The sequence below is a fragment of the Microcaecilia unicolor genome, chromosome 3 (assembly GCF_901765095.1).
Source record: "Microcaecilia unicolor chromosome 3, aMicUni1.1, whole genome shotgun sequence".
Lineage (NCBI taxonomy): Eukaryota > Metazoa > Chordata > Amphibia > Gymnophiona > Siphonopidae > Microcaecilia > Microcaecilia unicolor.
Genome location: NC_044033.1, coordinates 56,405,127 through 56,419,914, shown reverse-complemented (window position 1 = coordinate 56,419,914; position 14,788 = coordinate 56,405,127). Strand labels below are relative to the sequence as shown.

Here is a 14,788-nt window from a genome sequence, read left to right as displayed (position 1 = left end):
CTTCTATCTTCATACTTTTGGTAAGTGGTGAGGGGGAACTGGAAATCTGCTGTTTTCATTATCTGGGGTCAATCTTCAACTTGCATAATCACCTGGTATAACTATATATGCTTTTGTCATTACATCAAGTTAACCTGTAATTTAGTCTCTCAGAACTCAATGATCCAAAGACTGTCAGGAAAAAATAAACCTCTATCTCCAGATGAATTAGCCATCATTTTAACTGAAGATGCAGCATCCATACAAATGTGAGGTTCTCACAAGGCTATCAAGTGAGCTAAAGTCTAGACAAAGGAAGCAGGTGCAAGACTAAACTGTGTGTAGACAAGAAAAAAAAAACCCACCTGGAAATCAAAAGTGCTCGCAGTAGGCAACAAAATGCCAGATTCACAGGCTCTAATGGCAGAAATGAACCTAAACATTGTTGCCATCATCAATGAATCTCATTAATGGGATAGGACTATAAAGTGTAGATAAATACCTGTAGCAGGTATTCTCCGAGGACAGCAGGCTGATTGTTCTCACAATTGGGGTCGTGGTCCGCGATGGCCCAGGAGACCGGCAAATCCATAAGAAAAAACAAAAACTTTTAGAACTCTACGGCGTGCGGGCAGAACGAACTGCGCATGCGCGAACGGCTTCCCACCTGCAGCACGAGCGTGCCCTCTCAGTTTAATAAAAAGCAAAACAAAGAATAGAACAACTCTAAAGGGGAGGAGGGAGGGTTTGTGAGAATAATCAGACTGCTGTCCTCGGAGAATACCTGCTACAGGTATGTATCTGCACTTTCTCCGAGGACAAGCAGGCTGTTTGCTCTCACAATTGTGGTATCCTTAGGCCCCAGGCTCACTCAAAACAATGAACATAGGTCAATTGGGCCTCGCAACGGCAAGGACATAACATAGATTGACCTGAAAAGAAACACAACTAAGTGAGAGTGCAGCCTGAAACAGAACATAAATGGGCCTAGGAGGGTGGCGTTGGATTCTAAACCCCTAACAGATTCTGCAGCACCGTCTGCCCAAATCGACTGTCACGTTGGGTATCCTGCTGAAGGCAGTAGTGAGATGTGAATGTGTGGACTGATGACCACGTTGCAGCCTTGCAAATCGCTTCAATGAAGGCTGACTAAGTGAGCCACCGACAGCCATGGCTCTAACATTATGAGCCGTGACATGGCCCTCCAGAGTCAGCCCAGCTTGGGCATAAGTGAAGAAAATGCAATCTGCTAGCCAATTAGAGATTGTGCGTTTTCCGATGGCGACTCCCCTCCTGTTAGGGTCAAAAGAAACAAACAACTGGGCGGACTGTTTATAAGGCTTTGTCCACTCCACGTAAAAGGCCAATGCTCTCTTACAGTCCAAGGTGTGCAACTTGTCCTCACCAGGGCGGGTGTGTGGACGGGGAAAAAATGTTGGCAAGATAACTGACTGGTTCAGATGGAACTCTGACACCACCTTCGGCAAGAACTTAGGGTGGATGCGGAGGACTACTCTGTTATGATGAAACTTGATATAAGGTGCATGCACTACCAGGGCTTCACTGACTCTACGAGCTGAAGTAACAGCCACCAAGAAAATGACCTTCCAGGTCAAGTACTTCAGATGGCAGGAATTCAGTGGCTCAAAAGGAGCTTTCTTCACCTGGGTGAGAACGACGTTGAGATCCCATGACACTGGTGGAGGTTTGACTGGGGGCTTTGACAAAAGCAAACCTCTCATGAATCGAACAACTAAAGGCACTCCAGAGATAGGCTTACCCTCTACACGTTGATAAGCCCTAATTGCACTAAGGTGAACTCTTATGGAGTTGGTCTTGAGACCAGACTCTGACAAGCGTAGAAGGCATTCAAGCAGGGTCCTTGTAGGACAAGAAAAGGGATCAAGGCCTTGCTGTCACACCAGACGACAAACCTCCTCCATTTGAAAGAATAACACGTTTTTCTGGAGTCTTTCCTGGAAGCAAGCAACACTCAGGAGACACCCTCCGAAAGGCGCTGCTTGCGTATCCGCCAGGAACAGGGCTGAATCAGAGCCCTAGGGAGAGAAGGGTGCAGTGACGATGAGGCTCTTACCAGACTGCCGGCCCAACTTCTGAACCAAAGGTAAAGCCTTACTCATAGTGGGAGCAACTTCTTCACAAGGATATTTGCCAATAAGAGCAAATAAGGGCATAGATGATGCAGGATTAGGCTGTTAAAAGGCAGGTTAGTGCACGAGCTGTTTGGTCCAATTATTTATTTTCTCAATGTCTTTCAGAATGGTAAGGATGAGATAGTAAGCTATATCTTTTTATTAAATATAAATAATAGACTAACATATAAGGAATATTTGTTAAGAATTTCAGAAATGACTAGGATGACGTTTGAACAGTGAATACCTTTTTAGTATATTGACTAATCTGCTTCAAACAGCGTTATTCTGGGTAAATCTTAGGTGATTGCTGAAAACTATATATATTTGTGTATATGTAAGGCTAATTTCGTTTGTATTATATTTAAATTTTGAAGTCATTAGCATGGTTTTAATCCATGGTGCAATATGGTGGGCATTCTTATGCAGGCAGTTGATACCATTTTACTTTTGAGAATAGGATTCATTCTGCACTACTGACGAAGGATCGGATTGAGCCCCAAAACGTTTCTCTCGTTGGGCTTCTCGAGCCAGTTGAGTCCTTTTCTTCATACGAAGACAAAGGGCACAACGAGCTGGGCGATGGTCAGGTCCAAGGAACTGTATACACCAGGAATGGATATCTGTGCCTGAGATGGTTCGGCTGCACCGAGTACAGCGTTTGAAGCCACTGGGAATGTTCGATGACATGGAAGGGAAGACTGCCCTAGCTAAATCAAAAAATGCGATTGTGCTGACAAAGAACAAAAAAAGGGGGAAAAAACCAGCCGAGCAGGCCTACGGGCAGCTGCAACTAAAAATAAAGGAAAATTTACGTGGGTCCAAAAAATAAAAGTAAAAGGAACTTTTTTTTTTTTTAAACAAAGCAATAAAAAAGAAAAAGGCGAAAAGCCAAATAACCGAACTGAAGGCTTTCCCAGGTGAAAAAGTGGAGCTAAATAAGAACTGCCGCTCCACATGGGGAAAAATAACTGAGGATTGCGGACGCGTGACGGGCAGGAAGGCACTCTGCGCATGGGCAATTGCGCTTAGAAGGCTCTAGCAAAGTTTTTGCTATTTGGAATGCCGGTTCCCGGGCTGGCGCGGATCGCCGACCCACTTGTGAGGATTATTCAGCCTGCTTGTCCTCGGACAAAAGATGTTAAACCGTCACATTTACCCTCTGCCAGTAGATAAACACTGATGCATAGGTTCTCAACCTAGTCTTTGGGACACACCTAGCCAATCAGGTTTTCAGAAGGTTTTCAGGATACCCACAATGAATATGAAATAAATTTGCATACATTACCTCTACTGTATGCATATTTATTGTGGGTATCCTGAAAACCTAACTGGCTAGGTGAGTCCCGATGACTGGGTTGAGAACCCTTGCATTGATGAAACCTTTCCATTACATCACAGATCTGTAAAGTAGAAGAAATAATATGGCAAAAACTAATTTCAAAAGAAACAAAGCAGAGGAATACCAGGATAGCAAATACTGATCATACAATTTTTCTTATTAAATAAATGCTAACACACATATGTAACTAACATCAGAGTCTAAGATTAATAAACCAACGGGCAGTTTTTTGCTTAAATTTTTAACTCTTTTATTATTTTCAGTTGTGTGACACCAATTGGGCTGCTCTGTCAATGATCACCTGCTGTTTTAACTTTGAAGTTTTCAATACAGATTTGTCCAGGAATGTCTTTGTTGGAGAGAAATAGTTTTTTTAATGCTGGTTTAGCTATTATTTATGTTTTTATTGATCTGGTAGTGTTTGGTAATTCTTTTTGAGTTTTGTTTTACTTTAGTGTATCTATACATGTTTTATGCTTTTGCCATGAGGTTTTGGCTCTCTTAAGCTTTCTGAATTCCACTCTTTTTTGGGGAGTATGATGGATGCTTTATATATATTCAATTCTTTTATGTTCTCTAAGACTGGTATGGTGTGGGACTATCTCTGGGAAACGGTGACTAAAGTCATCAGAAACAAAGGTTTTAGTGAATTTTGTTAGAGCAAACAATCTGTAATACAACAGTCCAAACCCCATCCTTTTATGTGAAAAAATAAAGTTACAGAAGTTCAAGCATATAACTTTTTCAGACTGCCTATGGACCCATGACATGAAAAATTGGCCACTCTAACATTTTGGATCTGAGACTTTAGTCACATTTTCCAAGAGATGATCACATAGGGCTGGATTCTATAAATGGTGCCTAGATTTGCGTGCCCAAGATATGCACGCAAATTAATTGTTTAAAAAGCTCAATGACAATAATTGGGTACTAACAACCAATTATTGATGTTAATTGGTCCTCAATATTTGCGTACACATCTGGCTGCACGCTATAAGGTAGTGCACCTAACTTGACAGCGGATGTGGCCATGGGAGAAGCATGGGCATTTCAGGGGCATTCAAAAAATATGCACACATAGTTATAGAATACTGGATCAGTTCACCTAACTTGGGCACCAATATTCACACCGAGTTTCAGCAGGCTAAGTCTGGCGTCCCAAGTTTGGCATTAAATCCATGTTTAAGTGCTATTCTACAAAGGGCATGTGCCCTTTACAGAATAGTGCTTAGTATCGATTTTTTCCTACTCCAAATTTTGAGCGCAATTTACAGAATCTGGCCTATGTGGTCTTCACAATAGGCTACAATTCAATTTAAGGTTATCTTTTACAACTTTCATTTTTGGTGGGCATTTGATTTATGTTTGAGGCTGGCATCACTTGGTCCCTACAGAGGGGGTTTTAAAGGTGTTTCTTATTTCGTTTGCTATGATGGATGCTTTAATTCTCATTTATAGATTCACTTCAGTTGTTTTTCTAAGACTGGTATAATATAGCCTTTAGAAAGAGGTATATTCTTATTTTTAGTTTAATGCTATCTTTTCTCTCTCGCATTTTTTCTTCATGAAGACACTAGATTTAAGTTTGAGGTTGGCACCATCTGGGCCCCATAAGGGTTCAAAGATGTGATTTCTCTCTTTCTTTTTTCTTCCTTTCATTTTTCTGTATGTTATTACTACATTTTTTTTGAAACTGGAAATTGCACATGCTTTTTTAGGATGTTTAACTAGAAGTCTATCTGGTGTTTTAGACTAGGAGTTTTCCCTGTTGGTTCTTAAGGTTAAAAAACAAAACAAAAACTTTTAAGATGTTTTGCTTTTTTCGGGGCAACTTTTTTTAGTAAAATATTTTGGGTAGTTCCTTAGAGATAGTGAAGTTACTCACCTGTAGCTAGTGTTCTCCGAGGATAGCAGAACACATATTGCTAAATATGGGTGATGGCATCTGATGGAGCCTGGCACAAGACGCTACCCAGCATTCTACTAATTTCTGCTGTGCACCGTATTGCATGTGCAGTATAATAAAAAAGCTTAGGGAATACAACATTTAGGGGAGAAAGGAGAGTGTGGCAATATGTGTCCAGCTGTCCTTAGGAAAAAGCCATGACATGACCCTCAGGAGTCAGCCCAGCCAGGGCACAGATAAAGGAGATGCAATCAGCTAGATAGTTGGATAGAGTGCATTTACCAATGGCTGCCCCATCCTGCTTGGGTCAAAAGAAAGAAAAAGCTGGGTGGACTGTCTATGGTCTTTAGTCCGCTCCAGATAGAAGAGTAAGGCTTGCTTGCAGTCCAAGATGTGCGGTGCACCAGGATGGGCACGATATTTTGGGGAAAATGTTGTCAGAACAATCGACTGATTAAGGTGGAACTCCGATATCCCTTAGAAAGGAACTGAACTACTCTGTTATGATGAAACTTTGTGTAAGGTGGATCAACTACTAGGGTCTGAAGCTGGCTAACCTTGTGTGCTGAAGTTACAGCCACTAGGTCAAGAACTTCAGGTGACAAGTGTCTAGCGGCTTTCATCAGCTAGGTGAAAATGACATTGAGGTCCCATGACAGTGGGAGGTTTGATTGGGGGTTTTGTTAGAAGCAAACCTTTCATGAATCGAACTAGAGGCAGAACAGAGAAAGGCTTACCTTCCAGATGGTGATAAGCACCAATTGGTTTTGAGAACAGACTCAAAAGTGTATAACGTACTAAAGTAGTTTTAATGTAGGGCAGGAAAAAGAATCTAAGGCTTTGCCCTCACACTAGATGGCAAACCGTTTCCATTTGACATCGTTTGACCTCTTAGTGGAATCTTTTCTGGAAGCAAGCAGGATGCGGTGGATACCTTCATGCAGCTGAGGGATGCTAGGTTCTACGCTCTTAACATCCAAACCATGAGGGTTAGGGATTGGAGGCTGGGATGCAAAAGAGACCCTTCATTGTGAGTGTAGGAAAACACTGCAGAAGCAGAGGGAACCCTATGTGTCTTGGTCACTAGGGCGAGATGAGGATCATGATTCCCCAATCCTGCTTGAGGTTCAGCAAAGCTTCCTCACAAGAGGTATCAGAGGATATCCATACAGGCGGCCTGACCCCAGTGAAGGAGGAAGGAATCTGATGCTAGCCTGCCATGTGATCACAGCCTGGAACAGAACTGAGGGACTTTATTGTTGAAGTCAGTGGCAAAGAGATCCCCATTCTTGGAATACCTGTCAAGAAACACTCAAGTTTAGAGACCACACGTGCGGCTGTATCACCCTGCTCAGTCTTATCTGCCAGGGTGTCTTTTCCTGCTAAGTATGTGGCTCTGATCCTCATGCCCAGATTCATACCCTGACTGCCTCATGACACAAGAGGTAAAAACCCGTGCCTCCCTACAGGTTGACAAAGTACATCGCAACCTGTTTGAATGAGAATAATTTTGTTCAGCAGCTTATCTCCGAAAGCCTTTAGTGTTCCAAATGGCCCTCAGCTCTAGGAGACTGATGTGCAGCTGACTCTCCTGAGTTGACCAGTGACTCTGGGTGTGAAGCCTGTCTACATGAGCTTCCCAGCACTGGGTGGATGCATCTGTCGTTAGTATCTTGTGTAGAGGAGAATTTTGGAAGGGAAGTCCCATGACCAGATTAGGCCGAACTGTCTACCACAAGAGTGATTCCTGTAGAGGACTGTCAGAAATGACATCTGCTAAGTTCCCTGTGGTTTGACACCACTAAGAAGCTAGGGTCAAGTGAGCCTCTATCAAATGGAGATGTGCCATGGGTGTTAGATACTCCATGGAAGCCATGTGGCCCAACAACTTCTACATCTGCTGAGCTGTGACCTTCTGACTCTGGCAAAATCTGCAGTGCGATGGTGATCAATGCTTCGGCCCTGGCTTCTGGAAGGAAGGCCCATATTTGAGCCATTTCTAGCAGGGCTCCAATGAACTTCAATTGCTGAACGGGTAGGAGGTGGGACTTTGGGTAGTTTATGACGAACTCTAGTAGCTTCAACACCCAAATGGTTCTCTACATTGATCATTGAGCTGTCCCATGATATGCTCTTGATCAGCCAATTGTCCAAGTAGAGAAATATGCGCACTCCCACTCAAAATCTAAGATACCTCCTGTGACTGGGATGTATTTGTATATAGGTGTAAACATCTTTTAAACCAAGAGAACATAGACAATAATTTGCCTGAATCATGGGAAGCAAGGAACCCATGGAAACCATACTGAACTTTTCTCTATCCAGATATATATCCAGACAAAATCCCCCATCTTGTTGGGCACAACAAAGTACTTTGCAGAATCCCTTCACTTTGTCCTCTGGTGGTATGGGCTCAACTATGTGGGCCTGTAAAAGGGAGCAGAAATCCTCTGCAAGCACTGCTTGAGATATTTGTAAGGTCCATTTGTTTTTTTGCAATCATATCAACTGTTCCATTGTCTTATATCTAGTCACCTCCTGACCATTCTATAACTTAGCGTTACCTTCCTATTGCACATTCAATGGCCATCTGCATATCATGGATCAAATTAATTTAGATTTACATTACATAGGTCAATATACGATCCATATGTTATTATACATTATTTGTCATTGTCACTGGTCATTTTTATATTGATATTTTTTATATTGAAATTTATACTGATATATTTTTTATATTATGTATCGCACATGCATATTTTGTAAGTTTTACAGTTTCAATTTGTTTTAAATATTTTTTTTAAATATGATTTGCGTACTTTGAATATGTATGTTTGTGATATTTAGTTTTACTATGGTTGTTCATTCACTCTCTGTAGTGATGTTTTACTTTTAAAAATTTTACATTTTATATTGTAGACTCCTGAGGCAGGTACCCTGTGCCAAAACATGGAGCCATGTTGAGTCATTTATAGAATCATAACATTTGAATAGAAGTACTGTTCCTCCTTCAGTTCCTTTGTTTGTCGAATCGTCTTCTCCTTCCTGCTCATTTGACATTTTGTACATTTTTCGTGAGATTTTCAGCTACCTCGTGGTTTCTGTTTGAGCCACACTGTGTGTCCAGGTAGCTGATAATTGGATTATGTTGCCTTGAAACAGACAGGAGTGCCAAAATATCACTTTGACCACAAAGCTTACTGGACTAGTTGGAATTTGTGTGGCTTTTGCTCCATCAGGCTACTATTAGACTGTGATGTTAGTTATATTTGTTTTTAAACATTTGTGTGATGAGTTATTTTCAGTTGTTGCTGGACTTTGCTTCTCATTTCAGCAAAAACTAATCTCATCAATTTATTATCAACATTATATACAACAGTTTAAATTCAGGACATTATATACAATGGTTTAACTTAGTTTAAATTCAACACATACCTGGAGATTCTGTGTGATGATTTAGTGATGGGGGTTCCAACAAACACATCTGGTAATTCCAGATCTGGGAAAGACATTGTTCTAGGAGATTGCTCTTCAATATTAACGCTATACAGGCAAAAAGAACAGTAAAAAATGTTTTTAACATTGACTGATTATAACAATTAACAGATCGATATTCAAAAGCTTTGTAAGCGTTGCTGCCTACCTAAATTGCTTGGGGCCAGCTATCTACTGGTATTCAGCAGCACTAACCGGCCATTCTGGGGCAAGACAATCACAGAATCATGGAGGAGATGACTGTTGAGGGTGCTGGCAATATTCAGTACTGGTACCTGCATAGCTTAGTGGGCATACTATGCCCACTGAGCCATGTGGGTGTCGGCATCTAATATCATCCAACAGCTGTATAACCTCTGGGTACTGGCCCAAAGCTGCCTGTGCTCTCCCCCTCCCCACCAAATCCATCCCCGGTAGCCTCCCCAAACAAGGCTCCCAATAGTGGCCCTCCCACCCCCCCATCACTAGTGGCCCTCTCAGGCCTACTGGTGCAGCCATTGGTGGTGAAGTGGTCTTCAGGGCAGGAATGATGCCCATTCGCTCCTGCCCAGGCCTGGCTCCATTGTCAAAATGGCTGCCATGACAGTTAGAAGCAGTCTCACAGTGCTATTGCAAGACTGCAGTTAGTGGTCGTGGCAGCCATTTTGATGACAGAGCAAGCCTGGGGAGGAGTGAGTGGACATTGCTTCTGCCCCAAAGGTCACTTCACCACTAATGACTGAAAAGGTAGGCCCGAGGGGAGGGGAGCTACTGAGCGGACCTTGTTTTTTTTTTTGGGGGGGGGGGGGGAGGGGGGGGGAGGAAAGGATAGTGCATTCCAGCTCCTATTTAGCTGGGACTCGCATAAGTCCCGGAAATAAGAAGCAGTCTAGTCAGCACTGTATATTCAGTGCCAGTGCCTGAACATAACCCAGCAGTAAATATCAGGATTTAAATTGAGCTGGCGACAGTCAGTATTGCCCCAGTTTGCCCTCTTTCTCTCTCCCCCTTCCACCCACCATCTGCCCTTTCTCTCTGCCCCTTCAATCCGTCTGCCCTCCCTCTCCCATCCATCTAGGGTCTGCCCTCCCTCACGCTCCCCCTTCCATCCAGGGTCTGTCCCCACCCTCCCCAATCCCCTTCTCCCCTCTGGCACCCATCTGGGCTTCCCCACCCTCCCCAATTCCCCTTCTCCCCTTTGAGCACCCCTCTGAGCTCCCCCACCCTCCCTAATCCCCTTCTCCCATCTGAGTCCACCCTCCCACCCGACCCACCTACCAGCTCCGTTCTCCTGCTCCCACCCTGTCCTGCCTTTAAAAAATATTTTTCGAAGCGCCGGAGTGGCAGGCAGCGCCTGGTATCTGCCCTGCTAGTAAAAATCTCCTCGACGTTGTCGTCGGGCCTTCCTACATTGAGTCCTGCCCACCCTCACAGTAATAGGAAATTACCTCAGAGGAGGGCGGGACTCAATGTGGGAAGACCCAACGACGACGTTGAGATTTTTTACTAGTAGGGCAGACGCGAGGTGCTGCCTGCCACTCCGGCGCTTCGAAAAAATTTTTTTTTAAGGCAGGACAGGGTGGGAGCAGCAGGAGCAGAGCACCCCCCCACCCGCTGACACCCGGGGCGGACCGTCCCCACCGCCCTTGCCCTTGCTACGCCACTGCCTGAGGCACACCACAGCCTGCACTCCATGCCGATGAGAATTGCGAATTCACTTTTACTTTGTACGTTCGAAGTGTGAGAAAACTCCTCAACCACTGGAGTACACTGCCTCCTACTCCCAATTTGTCCAGCAGACGTAAAAGAATATTGTGATTGACCATATCAAATGCACTTGACATATCAAATTGGAGGACTAGTACGTTCTTGCCGGTAGCAAGTTCCTGCCTTAGCTTTGTAACTAGAGTGAGCAGTGCTGTGTCCTGCACAGAAGCCTGACTGAGAATTTGCAAGCAGATTGAAATTTAGCATGTAGTCCGTGAGCTGGCTTGTGACCACACTTTCCATCAACTTGATTAAAAGTGGAATGGATGCTACTGGTCTATAATTAGTTACATCAGCAACCTTTTTCTTGCAATCTTTCAGTATAGGAGTTAAAACAATGTTTCCAAAATCTTCTGGAAAAGAACCACACTGAAGCATATAGCAGCATTGTGAGCATTTGTGAAGAACTGGTAGGAAAACCTTTTCCATTTGAAAGTATATGCATGCCCAGTAGATGGTTTTTGGCAAATCCGAAAAAAAGAGAGTAAACATTGCTTAATTTCCAAATTCTGAGGGCTAAAAACTTTGGATGCAGGTGAAGGTCTTTTGTTAAATAATTAATCTTAGACCCCGATGCCCACAATCTCTCCTGCCCGTGCTGGTTCCAATCTCGAAATACTGTTGCTGGAAGTCCCGGAAGCCATTTTGACCTGGCACCAGCCATGCGCAAGAGTGAGTGGGGGACACTCCTATGCCCAGTACCCACCAATGACAATGATACAGTAGGCTCTTTATTCAGTTTCTTCCGAAACCGAGCGGACAATTTCTAGGGTTATCATACGTCCTCTTTTAGTACTTCTTCAGAATTCTCATCCCCCGTAATTCTATTAAATTTAAACCTTAATTTACAGATAAAATGTTATACCCGAATGTTCCCTTGCTATTGTTTTATCGCCCTATCAGCTTTCGTTGTTCCTCCATTGTTCCATTGTTCTGCTTCCATTGTTCTATTCCCCTAACGATACTTTGACCTTGTCTTCACATAACTCCTCACAATGTAACCCATAATCGACTTGTAACAAATTGTATTTCCATAATTCACAATGTATTGTAAGCCACACTGAGCCCGCAAATAGGTGGGAAAATGTGGGATACAAATGCAATAAATAAATAAAATAAATAAAAATGTCCTCCGGGTTTTTTTTATAATGTTTAGGAAAATATCTTCTTTTTCTTTTATGTGCCTATGACCAACACACCTATCCACATAATAAGAGAAACCATCTCTGGCCTATTAGTCTGGACACATGGGGGTGCTACATAGAGAGAAAGGCATAGCTCAGCTCCTCTCTGTTTCCCTGTTGGTTGAATCTGTCCAAGGAAATTCGTTTGTGCAGCACAACATTAAGCATATGGCATGCAAAGACATTATCTGAGAAGCCAGCTAAAGTTGTTGAGCGATATCCACACTTCTGATAAGTACACTTGGGCACAAACTCAAATCCAGAAGTTTTTGAAAAGTAAATTATTGTCGACTGCTGTACTGTAAGTCAGTCACTGCTGCTCATTAACTAAAAGCCATTTACACATTTGCTATGATTAAATATTTCTTTAGCAAAAGGTAGCAACCGGTTTTATTTTTTGTGTTCTCTTTTTTGTCTCTGCAAACATGGTAACCTTAACAAGTTCAGCTGCAGATTTGGTTTCGACAGAGACTGAAGATCCTGTTTTTGATCGGGTTTTAGTTCAGGCTCTGAATTAGAGGCTGATAAGGACATTTCAGATCCTGAGAAAATCATGTATCCCTCTGGCTGAATTATGTCTGTTGAAAGAGAAGGCGTTGAACTATGTTGCTGGTACTGCACTTTTGGCAGCTCTTTACAATATATTTTTTTATAAATTCATTAAACATCTTTTGCTGTAATAAATGTGGCCACTCTGAAAGAGTAAAACTGATCAAAAAGACTCCTGGGTAAAGGATACATATTATATACTCATAAAACTGGATGTGATGGAAGATGGCTAGGTTCTCTCAACCAGATTTTGCTCAAAAGTTTTATTTTCACCCTAGATTTCGACACTGTATCATATTTTTGATGTTTTCTTCTTGAGACTTACACTGACGGTGTGCGTGAATTTTGCACTGCATTATATCTGAAGGAACATATCATACAAAATTTTGGAAAACATCAGACGTTTGAAATTAGTCTGTTGAAACCTCCTTTGTCATTGGTGTGACCCTTGACGCAGGTGCGGTAGCACCGAAACACGGCCCGTGTCGAGTCTTTCATCAATCAAAGTTCAATATTAAAGGATTTTTCTACTGAAAGAACTGTGTTCCCTTTGTTTTTAAAGGCCCTTCGTGCTGTTTTTTTGCTTGGACTTTTTTTGTACTTAGTTCCCGCTCTCTGTTACATTTCTTGAATGTAAGCCACATTGAACCTGAGCCTTTTCGGGATAATGTGGGATATAAATGTCATAAATAAAATTAAATAAATGTAACATTTAAGCATGAGCACTTATGTCATCCACAGAGCTGGTGTAAGCATCAGTACCTAAGTGTTGCAGATACATGTGGAATTTACAATATTCTAGTTATGTGCATAAGTTTGAGCTCTGCCCATAGATATATCACTGCTCAGTATGAAGCATGAAAGTTACACAGGTATTTGCAGAATAGTGCTTAGGTGACATTTTGACATCTAAAAACAGATGTGTGCAAATATGCATGAAAATGCCATTATTCTAAATATTTATACTCAAAATAGATGTGTAAGTGTTAATTCTATGTTACAGAACTGCCCCTATATCCGTTAAGGGTTAGCTTTACTGACATGTGCTACCATGCATTAGTACACATTATTTATTGTGGATCTTATTTTATGCAGTGGAACTATTTACTAATAATGTATATTAACAGCACTAGTACTGTCCACCACAGTACTGCAATTCAGTAAATCTAGCCCTAAATGTATCCTAACACAAATTTTTTCATGAACTGCAGCTTTAAAACACACACAGGAGCTTCCTTACCTTTTGTTGGGAGAAATATCTGCACTTTGGTCATTTCCTACCCATATTTCTCCAATTTTAGATAATACATTATTAATGAAAGTTGCTTTTGAGAACACATTCCCTGTAGCAGCTGGCTTTGCCACAGTTGATAATGGCTTGGGTCTTGCAGCTAAAAATGAATGAGAAGAAATGCTCATTAAACTATGCCACTGTGAACTTCGTTAGAGCCACTAAGGTAACAACTAAAACAAATAATACCTGTTATGTGAAAACAGTGGCTTATATGAGTTAGGAACATGAACATGAGCTACTCTGCCTGATTCAAACCATAAGAGATGTGGTTATTTATCACTACAGGCATCCTTTAGCCCCAGTATCCTACATAAACCATTTGTACTTTTTACTTTACCGAGATTACCTGTTATGTGAAAACAGTGGCTTATATGAGTTAGGAACATGAACATGAGCTACTCTGCCTGATCCAAACCATAAGAGATGTGGTTATTTATCACTACAGACATCCTTTAGCCCCAGTATCCTACATAAACCATTTGTACTTTTTACTTTACCGAGATTACCACAATGCTTTAAATATTCTTCTGTATGAGAATACTTACTGTAACAGAGAACAAGAAATTCCTACCATGGTAAGCTATGTTGCTAACTTTCTTTCCTTGAATCCCTCCACGCCAATCCGGATGCTTGTGTTTGTGCTGACCTGTCAGGAGGTGGACACTCAGAAACGACTGAACAGTGATGTCACCACTTAAGAACTCTGTATTAATCCGCAAACGAACCTTTTCCGGAGATGGGAAGGTGGTAGAACGAGAGGACATGAAATGAGATTGAAGGGGGGCAGACTCGAAAAATGTCAGGAAGTATTTTTTCACGGAGAGAGTAGTGGATGCTTGGAATGCCCTCCCGCGGGAGGTGGTGGAAATGAAAACGGTAACGGAATTCAAACATGCGTGGGATAAGCATAAAGGAATCCTTTGCCGAAGGAATGGATCCTCAGGAGCTTAGTCAAGATCGGGAGGTGGGGCTGGTGGTTGGAAGTCGGGGATAGGGCTGGGCAAACTTATACGGTCTGTACCAGAGCCGGTGGTGGGAAGCGGGACTGGTGGTTGGGAGGCGGGGATAGTGCTGGACAGACTTGTACGGTCTGTGCCAGAACCGGTGGTTGGGAGGCAGGGCTGGTGGTGGGGAGGTGAG

The 14,788-nt window shown here is 42.4% G+C and overlaps 1 protein-coding gene across 1 annotated transcript in view; it reads right to left on the bottom strand.

Annotated features, from left to right (window-relative positions):
- AHCTF1 (AT-hook containing transcription factor 1) overlaps positions 1 to 14,788 on the bottom strand; it is a 553,711-nt gene that overhangs the window by 162,968 nt on the left and 375,955 nt on the right. The window contains 2 exon segments of the mRNA XM_030195951.1: positions 8,816 to 8,923; positions 13,595 to 13,745. Coding sequence (XP_030051811.1) covers positions 8,816 to 8,923; positions 13,595 to 13,745 — 259 coding nt within the window.